Here is an 11923-nt window from a genome sequence, read left to right on the forward strand (position 1 = left end):
AGACTAAAGAATAATGCAATAAAGATTTAAGAAGGGTGGTTCTGTAGGTTGAAAAAATGTGAATAGCCTTCAATAATAATGTGTGTGTGTGTGTGTGTGTGTGTGTGTGTGTGTGTGTGTCTGCATGATTTACTTATATATGTATATTTGCGTATACTTATATATATTTATTTTTATTTGCGAAAACAGACATATGCATAAACACACGTGTACATAGTTGTACATAGTATTATTTCAGATGCATTTTCGTTTCACAAAAGCAGCAAGGAAGAGACAAATAACAATAAGCTTCTTCAAAACGATCAAACCACCTTTTGTCTGGGTTCGCGTCGTTGCCAGAAACCGCCATCTGTTTTTCTGGCAAGGAAGGGCGAGTGTTGTTATGCGTCAGCTGATGTTCAGAGTCCAACCCAGCTGATAACTGTAGATACTGTAATTCCAGCTGATAGATCTCTGTGAGCCTGACATCATGGCATTATCAGCATCACTTCTCATTCGGCAGGTATGTGGTATATGAGTTTATTCTCCAAGTTCCATGTTGTTATGTTTTATTTACCATAGATAGTGGGCGGGTTGTACGGCTGATTTTTTTTTTTTTTTTTTTGTGGTAAAATGTATGGTATTTTTATTAATTTAATTGGATGGTTTTCGTTTTGGACTAAGTTGTATAAAGTGGAGCATTGGTAGCATTCGTATATTATTTTCTATGGGTGAATATTTTGATACCAATTAATGATGTCGGCATTAATGCACAATAGAAGATCCTTAGATTAATCTTGAAGATTGCTTGAATATAGATATTAAATAGAATCCAGGTTTTTGTGCAGAGTTGAGTTATGTCATTAGAACCAAGTTCATGGACTTCAAAGATAATATCTTCAGGTCAAGGGTGAGCAGATAATGATAAAAGATAAGTTGAACATGAACCCCCCTACTTGCTCTATGTTGTTGGGGGGGGGGGGGTCTAGGAGATGGAGACTGATGCCCAAAGTAGGGAATCATCCCTACTTTGGACCTCAGCCCTCACTTCAAATTTTGCATGGTCTTTTCTTCTCCTCCTTTCCATTTCCTTCTCTTCTTCTTCCCTTTCTCCGGGCCAGTTATCCTAATTGTTAACCCAATTTTCCCTTTTGCCACAATACCTGATCATAATGCTGTATTTGGGGGGCTTAGCCCCTAACCTCTACCCTATCGCTGTATATTGAATACGCCTTAGATGTTGACATGGCAGAAAATTTTCAATAAATTATATATAGCCAATTGAGTTTAAGCCACAATATAAGCCGAATTCATTCTGACTAATGAAGAAGTGGGATGAACAAGAATGTGTGGTGCCACATTACAAGGTAAATTATATTCATCAGAATCAGTCAGTTCAGAAAGATTTGGTAATAAAGGGATATTTCTCTGATTGGGGAATTATTCAATTCCATTTATAACTCTGTGGCAACTTGAGTTTTATTTGTCAGCTGTTGAGAGACCTATCACCTTTACAGTGATATTACAGTGGCTTACATTACCATGAATAGGGAGAGACCTCTGCATTCAAACATAAAAGTGTCAGCAACTGCTATATGAAATATTCCTAACTGTTAACTAATAATAAGTACAAGTAGATATAATGCATCCTAAACACACACATTACTACAGTCTCAGTTAATGATAGTTAATGATACCTTGTCAGGGGCTGCGGAGTGGTTGGAGTGGATACATACGATCGTGTGCATCCAGTTACACAATGGTCGCTCCATCAAGATCCCTTCATGATCATCAGGGGTCACTGCCTCGCCTTCCTGTGCCTCCTCTTGAAGAGACGCTGAATAAGTATCTCAAGTAAGACCTTTTATTAGAATTGGCTTGTAGACCGAGTTACTCATTGTGTTTATGTAAACATTTATGCCTATGTGTCTAAAGTTACGAGAAGGGATGTTCTTCTACAATGTCTATGATTTACACTTGTATTATTAGCATTGGCATTGGCATATAGTTTAGATCTTATGGAAAAGTTTGATGATAGGTTTCATGCATCATGTATCATGTATTAATATTAGTGACTGGACTGAATAGTAATTAGTAAATTAAGTCCAAAAAGAATAGGTGAAAGTTTTTAACAGGACTGCACTTGCAAGGGGCAAGTGCAGTCCTTAAAGCAACTACTACAGAGATTGCTATGTGACCTAAAACCTTCAAACCCAAGGGCTTTGCCCCAAGACCTTGCTATATTTCCCTAGCTAGGCTCCACCCCCTGAACTCCCTTTTTATTTCTCCCTAGCCAGTGTGGTCCTTTTGTATACTTTAACAGTGTATAGTAATACAAAAGTAATAGACATATTGCCATAATTTATGGGTTCAGTGTAGTCCTTGATACTGCACTGTATACAACAGAAATATTTGGTAGCAGTAATATATCTTTAGATGCTTAATATAGACATTCAGTGTTTTTTCAATTTTGTGCAGTTAATTACAGCATATAGAATGGGAATGTATCATTTCCTTTAGAATATAATATGTTGATCTCTTATGCTATACTCAGAGTATAAAATGTGTGAAAATACAGAATTCATAGAAAAAAAATTAATGAGAGAAGCCAGTTGATTTAGAAAGGTTTAATAGGAACACTGTTCAGCACTGAAGATTCAGAGAGTTCCTTTCAAAACCCTTATTTTTTTTGATGGATAGATATTCATGTGTGCAGTTAAATTCTAGGCTTGTTAGTGTTTAATAGCAGTTTGTTCATAACAAGCAGATTTTAAGCTAAATGGAGTGAGACGGTTGCTGTTTAAAAACAAAGTATAGTCTCAAATTTATGATAAAGAAAACATTTTTATATATAAAATATGTAATCTCCTATGCAAATAGTATATAGCATTTGCTTAAAAATCCGTATTCTAGGGAGTCCATGCAATATGTTTTTTACCTTTTTTTAAACTTTGCAGAACAGTGAAACCATTAGTAACTGAGGAAGAATTCCAGTTAACAGAGGAAATTGTTAAAAAGTTTGCTGCTCCAGGAGGTATTGGTCAACAATTACAAGAAAAGTTACAGCAAAGAGCAAACAAAACTGACAACTGGGTTAGTTGAAGTTGATGAAATTAGTCCAAAATATTGAATGTACAATTCTTTTATAACCTGTTTTCTATACAGCTTTTATATGAATAAATCTGCATAACAGCTCAGTGAATGGTGGATCAACGCTGCATACTTAGACTACCGCTGGCCTGTGGTGGTATGGTCCTCTCCAGGCCTAGTTTTCCCATTACAAGAATTCAGAACCCTGGATGACCAGCTAAGCTATGCTGCAAAAGTTATTGTTGGAGCTCTTGATTATAAGAAAATGTTGGATGAGTAAGTCATAAGTTTGTGCCTGCATACTGTATTTTTTTCACATGTGTTGAAAATTTAATTAGTTTTCACAGGCTTTCATCATAATAGATAACTTATCATTTTATGCTGTCTAATTTTACAGTTATTTAGGGAAAATGTTATTGTAGAAATTCAGTTGCTGATATAATTTTTTTTTTAGCAAAGCTTGGGATTTCAGGTTTATTATTTAACTTTCTAGCAAAACTGTGCCCATTGATCACATGGGCAAAGAACTCTTAGACATGTCCCAGTACTTCAAGATGTTGGGAACATGCCGTATCCCAGGAGTAACACGGGATTCCATTGTATATCATGGGCAGTCCGAAAATCCTCCCAGACATATTGTTGTAGCACATAACAATCATGTAAGTAGCACATTTTATATTTGTATGATAGCTTCGTTTGGAGATTTTGATAGATTAATACAGTAGCATTTCTCATTTTACTGAAAATAGCAGGAATTGTTTTTTATCGAAGTTATAACATTCATGCTATGTTTACCGAAGCATAAATTCAAATATGTATTTTATTTAAAAACCTATTATTTTTGTTATCTTTAGTTCTTCAAGATTGATGTATATGGAAAGCAAGGAAAACCCCTGACTATAAATCAAGTGTTGCATCAGTTACGAAATGTGGTTGAACGCTCTACCCATCCAACCAATCCAGTTGGTATCCTCAGTACACAGAATCGAAATGTATGGGGGAAGGCTTATAAAAAACTTAGAAAGGGTAAGTAATCACTTATGGCTCCCTATGAGATTTTCCTTGAAAGGACTATTTGTATTACTCTCCAAAGACCAGCATTTGTATATATTGAAAACAAATAACTATAAAGATACCTTTATTTCTTTGCAGATAAATTGAACAAGGCATCCATTGAAGAAATTCAGAGATCAATCTTCCTAGTAGCTTTAGATGGACCTATTGTCAATCCAACTGGGAATGAGATGACTGATGCAGCATTACTCTGTGTTCATGGCAATGGTTCACAGGGTTATGCTGGCAACAGGTGGTATGATAAGACTATTCAGGTAACTGATTTTTTATTTTTTTCTTATTTATTGCTGATAGCAGATACAGCATAATAGAGCCAAGATTGAATTCCTTAGCTTTGGATTTCTTTAGATGCTAAAATGCACAGTTAGATTGGTTAAGGTTTCAGCCAGTTCAAGTGCTTTAATCTTGTTTCAGGGTTCATAGTTACCATTTTATTGCAAAGGCCTTTATAGATGTAGCAGCTTGAAGCTTATTCTTTTGTTTCATATGTATATTTTTTTTTAAGATTTTTAAGAAAGTAAGAGTTGGAAAAGATAATTACAAGTCTGTGACATTTACAGTATTATAAATCTGCATAATTATTTTAGGAAAAGTGGGATTATGCTGCAGTAGATAAATAAATGGTTCAGTAATGCCAGGATGAGAGTCACCTAGTTATACATAAACCAGAGGAACAAGTGAAATGCAGTACATTTTATATTTCCTAATGGTCCTACTTTATGAAATTTGCCTCCAGTTTATCATTGGGAAGAAAGGAGCAGTAGGACTAACATATGAACATACACCAGCAGAAGGTCCACCAATTGCCAACTTAATGGATCATATTATGAATTTCATGTAAGATAACTCTTATTTTTGTTGTAAGAAAGTGTGTTGTAATGTAAAGCATGTTTTAATTCAAGTTTATTTTGTAAGGAGACCATTTTCATTTATTATAGTTTTTTTTTTAATGAATATTATTTTGTAGAATAAAAACGGAAGCCTCACTAATAGAATGTTTACTTTGTCTCTTGTATTTATTTAGAGAAAGGCATTGCAGATTATAAGGCTTACAGGTGGTTTCATCCAAGAAATTATATTGAACACTGAAAATGAGGCTAGTTTCAATTTGAGTGTTCTGTTACCTACTGACATTGTTTATTTTTGTTACTATTATGATGTGTATTAGTAGTGGTAACAGTATTAAGAATGGCCCAGTGTAAATCACATATTTTATTTTGCATTATCCCTCACCTTTGTTCTGAAGAGTTGATAAATTTTCTTTGCCTTTACTATTGCATTGTAAAGTGAAGTTTTGTCAATGATAGTGTACTAACTATATTCTTCAGCAATGGATTCATATTAGTGAGGTTTCTCTGCAAATAATTTTCATTCACATGCTTTTCTTGTTAAAGCTTCATATAATTGAAAGTTTTTTTGTTTGTTTTTTGAGCTTAGTTGTTATATGTGCAGAGTTTTGTTTATAATTGCAAAGTTTTGTTCTTAATTGCTATTAGTGCTACTTAATTTAGCATGCATTTTCTATAATCTAGTTATTGTGTGATTTATTTTTTACATTTAGAAGTGTTAGTCTAGCCGATTTTTCATATTATTCAAAAAGCATTTGTTACTTTTTTCTTTCAGAAGCACTGGAAACTTCCAGAAAGAGTAAGTTAATGATGTTTGGCTTTGCTAGTAAAGGAAAGGAATTCTCTGATATTTTGATATGAAAACTATCCCTTTCCCTTTTTATTAGTGTTTACACCAAACTGAATATTCCATCTTTGGCTTCAGATTTTTAAAGAAATAAATAGTATAATCTGCTTGAACCTTCCTTTTCTTTTTCTTTTCTTTCTTAGAAATCTGTGTATATAATTGTGTATGTCAAGTGCATGTGTGTGTTTGTATATATATACAAACAAAAGCATTTTATACTCTGCAAGACAATATGAATATCAAAGTAAGATGTATGAGGAGTGTCTTTTTTTGTCATTAAAACTTCCTTATAAAACAAATTGAAGTATGATGCAATTTTATCAGTCATTATAAGAAATAAGTTTGAGTTAAGTAAGTTACAGAGCCTACTGTAATACAAAATACAGGGGACATCAAATAAATCTGGTGATTTGGTTAAGTCTGAGTATTAGCAGTATTATCTAAAATTACAACCATATAAAATATTTCAGGGATAGCAGCATGAAAGAGAGGAAACTCCCAGCAATTGAACTTGACAGACCTCAGCGCTTGATGTTTAACATTAGTGATGACATTAAACAAGAAATAGAAGATGCAAAGTGTGCTCTTGACAGGTAAGATGAGAGTTTTGTTTGTCTGTATTTGATTTAGTTAGATATTGAAGACATACTTAACTTCACTTTCTTGTAGGCAAATTGAGCTTATGCTGAGAATCAATTGTTTCAGTTTATATTACACAAATATATAGACATAAGTGTTATATTGATATTCAGAAGTCCAGTATCAGCCTGTATCATAGTGATATATAAATTCATGTCGCCCTAAATTCCATCATCCTTGTGGAGAATTTTCATCTTTTACTCAAGTTGAAACAAAGATTAGTAGGTACCCTTTTCATGTATAGTTTTATGTACATACATACATTCATACATACATACATACATACATACATACATACATACATACATACATACATACATACATACATACATACATACATACATACATACATACATACATACATACATACATATATCTACTATTATGTAATATATATAATATATTATATATATATATATATTATATATATATAATATAATATATATATAATATAATATATATATATAATATATTATATGTGTGTGTGTGTGTGTTTGTTTGTGTGTAGTCAGCTGTATAATATCTGTTTATGAAATCATTGCATAGGTAGGAATGGCTTAATCTTGAAGGTCATTATAGAAATGTATTGGATATTTTGATTTATTTATTTTACTTATTTATTTGTTCATCTTTTCATCAGTTTATATAACTGGTTACTTCTAGTATTAGTACTTTTAAAGATTTTTTTTTTTCTCTCTCTCTTTCAACAGCCTTGTAGAAGATTTGGAAATGACTTGTTTCCTCTTCACTGGTTTTGGAACTTCTTCATTAAGTCACAAAGGCTTAGTCCAGACAGTTTTCTACAGATGGCTATTCAGTTAGCCTTCTACAGGTAGGACTTCCATAAATTTACTAAATATTTGGATAAAACTAATTGGGATTTTTTTTATGGAATGGGCAAAATATCTCCCTTTGTGGCTTAGTAGGGAGACTAAGGCAAACACCTTAAGGTCGATGTAGACTGCAGGCAGCCCATGACCAAACTCACGATGGCGTTCAAAACCCTAGGTTTCCTGGGGGGTATACTGAGCTGTGTGATGCCACAGTAGTTGCTACAGTCCCAGTGATGATCCTTCCCCTTCCATAGAAGGATGATCACGCCCCTCAACAGCTCTGGGAGAATGGGACCAGACTGCCAGATGGCAACCATGACTGTATGCAAAACCCTGTGTCATAGGGGTCCACCCCCAGCCTTTAGCAGTTCATCACATATGCCCCGTAACTTTCCCACCTTTCAGCTGACCTCAGTTAGGGGATAAGGTTTAGTACACCACTTGATACCTGGAACAGCTACTGAAAATACCCTCCTCTTCCAATAATGTCTCCAGAAACATGTAGGCAAAGTTTCTTTCTGCAGCTGTCCTGATTGTTCACAGCTTGTCTCAGTTATATCTGAGTCCTAAGCTCAGATCCTCCAGCCATACTGATAGTACTGCTACTAGGTCTTCTCACCGTCAAGAGGGCAGCCACCTCAACTTCCTCCTGCTTCAGTTCCCCTGATAGCTGGGGTAATGATCATCCTGCGGCAAAGACTGGATGTTCCAAGCTCCCAAGCTCCCAACCTCTTCAGTTCCCTTGATAGCAGGGGTAATCCATCATCCTGCCACAAAGACCAGATGTTCCAGATTCCTACCCAGATAGCCCACCTGAGGTTAAGCCTTGGGCAGTTGCTTTGGGTGGATACCACCTCTGCCACCCCTACCAGTGTTGCGTCATATAAAGGGGGGTGGCAGGTTGTAAATGAATAGTAATTATTAATAACATTTATCATTGTTGTTATTGATAGTGCTCCTACTACTACTACTACTTATAATTATAATTGTAATAATAATGATTATTTCTATTATTGCTCCTCAGAATCCACAAAGAACCTGGGGCTCACTACGAGTCTGCATCAACCAGGAAGTACCTCCATGGTCGCACAGAAACAATCCGTTCTTGCTCAACAGAGTCAATAGAATTTGCCAAGACAATGTTGGATGAGAATGCCTCTGCTGATGAAAAGGTCTCGCTGTTACGAAAGGCTGTTGAAGGACACAAAAATTATGCCAAGGATGTAAGTTGTGTTGTCAGTCTTTACAGGGTTTTCTTATTATTTTAACATTTTGTCAAAGAAAACTATAATATTAAAATTGACATGAAGTAGAAAATTTAAATTCATTCATATTTATTTGTTGTATTTATAGGCTGTCCGTGGATATGGTGTTGACCGTCACCTCCTTGGCTTGAAGCTTTGTGCAATTGAGGCGGGCATGGATGTGCCCACTCTATTTATGGATGTTGGCTATATCAGAAGCTCCCACATGCGTCTCTCCACCAGTCAGGTAGTAACTTTTTTTTTTACCTTTCCTTTCTTTCTAAGCTTGTAAATAACCTTTTGCACTACATTATATGTTAAATAATTATCTGTTTAAGTGTGGTAATAAATTTTCATGTGATATAGGTCCCAGCACGCTGTGAAGCCTTCATGTGCTTTGGTCCACTTGTACCTGATGGCTACGGCTGTTGCTACAATCCACGTCCAGATTCAGTTGTATTTGGAACATCTGCATTCAACTCTTCTCCAGAAACAGATTCGGCAACTTTCCGTGCAGCTTTGGAGGAAAGTTTAATGGATATGCATGATGCACTACTGAAGAGTGGACTGAAAGCTAAACTCTAGTGTGCAAATACCATTAAATAATATAGTTCTCTCACATTACATTGTTCAACAATCTGAAGAAAAACTTATACTAAATATTTTATAATGTTATTTTGGCCTGGTTATAAAGTTCTTACACTTAGATATTAAATCTTATTTGAAAATCTGTTATGAATTCATACTTAATGATGTACAGCAAAATAGATTGCTCTTAAGGCTGAGATTTGGATTTGAGTAGAGATTTATTAGTGTAGATTATTTACAGAAATTATTTGAAACCAGTGGAGTCTGGATTTTAATTAGTTGTATTTTTATTTACATGCAAACTGAAAGAAAGGTATAAATTAGTTCTGCTTGTTTTACTCTCAGAATTATTGTACAAAACAGTGTATTATGAATAGTTATTGTATACTGTGTGAGGTTTCCAGTTGCTTCTGTATCATCAGTGTAAAACATGTCTTAAGTTCTTTAACTATGGTATGAAGGATGGACTCATTGCTGTACACATTTTAGCTCCTTAATGTAGGAGAAAATTGTTATGCCAGTAGTACATATAGTTAGTTGTACTTTGTTAATATTTGTGTGATATACCAGTGAGTTTTTTCATATTAAAGTGCAGTTTCCTAATTTTGTTTACTTATTTTTAATGTTATTATTGCAGACCTTATCTTTAAGAAAGCGAACAACTATCAGCATGGTCATAACAAAGAATATAATTACTTTTTTTTATAATTTTCAAAATGCACATATTTTGTTTTGGGGAATCCAATTGATTTTTTTCAGAAGTATAATTGCCGTAGTTGCAATTATCAGTTTATACATATTTTTATTTGATAACTGAAAATAGACCTGGAGAAATTAGGCACCATTTCTGTAGATAATCATGACTTTCACATCCATCATATCCTCTTTGAATGGAAAACTTTGAGCTTTATTTATTCATTTTTTTTTTTTTCTTTATTATTTTTTTTTTCGTAACATTGATTTGGTAGAATAAGAATTTGTCTTCATTTTCTTATGTATTATTTGTTCACGCTAAGAAAAAGAGCAAATAATTGATAGCAAAGATATTTTTGTATACTCTCTTAAGTGTTCCTTTTAAAGGAGAGGTCATGAAAACCTAGCTGAGCAAAATAAGTTATATTCTTCATATATATGATTACCAGAGATAGAGTTTGTTTAGAAGGATCAAGGAAATTTTGATTGTATATGAAAATAAAATGAAATGGCTTGCCTACATTTGGCATAAACCCGTCTTCCAAAAACATAATTTAATAGTTAAATAAACTTTTAATAGTAAGGAAATTTCATATGATATAAAGAGTATATGGGAAGAGAAGGCTTTCCAACAATGTTTATTTTCTATAACTTTATCCAGATATGAAAATCATGTGTACTTACTACTATATTTTTTTTATTATTGGTACATGTATATTCTCAAGACACAATAAGAACTTCAATATTTTTTTGATTGATGCTTTACCTTTATGCATTTTAGAGGTGCATTTGAAGAATGTTTTATACCTGCAGCAAACCTTTTTCAGGAGTTGAGACAACATTCTTTTGGGACTTTGGTTTTTACCATCACTGCCCTTGATTAATGGGATATTCTTCCTAAAATTAAGCTTATTAGAGCTCATGCTGGCTTCTTCATTGGAAGGTATACACCATATCCACACTGAATTTAGATGTTTAGTAGGTTACATATTTTGACTAGAATTTACTTCCCTCCTTACAAAATAATAGTGCCTTGTATTAGCAGCAGATATTTTGAAATTGTTTTGATAAAGATTTTTCTTGGACACTGGAAGGTAGTATGGTGTATCTCACAAGATGTGTCCATTAGGAACTCCTGGTTAGTTTTGAAAAAGTAACATCAGGCAAGCATACCTTCTCAGGAAGTGCATAGGGAATAGGATAAACCTACTTTGGTATTTAACCCTTGTTGCCTGAAAATGTAGTATCTACTGTAGTTTTGTTTCGTGACATGTCTCCACACATAGATGGCTCCATAAGTGCTCAGCCACCAAAGAGGAAGTTAGTATATCTCATAACCTCACCTAATTTCACTCTTTCGTGGGTTTTTGCGAAAAATGTTTATTATTACTAATGCTATCAATTCTAATGCTGTTATTATTATTGTAGACATTATAGTTATTATAAAAGGTATTTTTTTTTATTTCTCACAGTCCTCCAACCTAGTCTTATTTCATCCTTTGATTTATAGTTGTTTTGCTTAGCAAATGATATAAATAAGTTTTGGTAACTGTTCACTGATGGCAAGTCCCTATTACTCCAGCCACCCCTAAGCCACTTATAATGTTATTAACATTACTAATAGCAATATATGACAAGAGTATTTCCAGAAATCAAGGAAAAGGGTGAATGGATGAGATAAGCAGTACTTGTTATTGACGTTTTGGTGACTATGTACATGTGGAGCCAACTATGTGCAAAGACAATAAAAAAAATGACTGGCAGTGGGCATGACGTGTATTGTACACCAGTGGTAGTTAGTAGGTTAAAGGAAGAATGCGACCCATATACTTACACAGTAACACTGTAAAGTGCAGCATTTTTGCATCAAGATAGTAGGGGATGAAGTAAAATGCTACCAAGTAGGAAATTGCCATAGAAAAAGAACCAGTTTACAAAACATTAATTTCCAACATTATTTGTCTTCCACATTATCAAACAGACTTTATCAGTAAAGGAGGAGATTATAATTGCTTTAAAGCTCTCTTGAATCGTCAAACTTGGGTACTGAAAAATAAATCTTTTGCATAAACAAATATATTAGATGGT

General features: G+C 33.9%; 1 protein-coding gene across 1 annotated transcript; it reads left to right on the plus strand.

Annotated features, from left to right (window-relative positions):
• Positions 1 to 345: 345 nt before the first annotated feature.
• Positions 346 to 11285, plus strand: LOC125038117 (carnitine O-acetyltransferase-like). Its single transcript, XM_047631421.1, is given in 15 exon segments — positions 346 to 502; positions 1685 to 1833; positions 2937 to 3072; positions 3173 to 3345; positions 3563 to 3728; positions 3924 to 4095; positions 4222 to 4397; positions 4880 to 4980; positions 5767 to 5790; positions 6309 to 6431; positions 7188 to 7237; positions 7240 to 7309; positions 8335 to 8533; positions 8664 to 8801; positions 8921 to 11285. Coding segments are annotated over 15 exon segments (1929 nt in total). The 5' UTR covers positions 346 to 469; the 3' UTR covers positions 9140 to 11285.
• Positions 11286 to 11923: the final 638 nt, after the last annotated feature.

The sequence above is a fragment of the Penaeus chinensis genome, chromosome 24 (assembly GCF_019202785.1).
Source record: "Penaeus chinensis breed Huanghai No. 1 chromosome 24, ASM1920278v2, whole genome shotgun sequence".
Classification (NCBI taxonomy): Eukaryota; Metazoa; Arthropoda; class Malacostraca; order Decapoda; family Penaeidae; genus Penaeus; species Penaeus chinensis.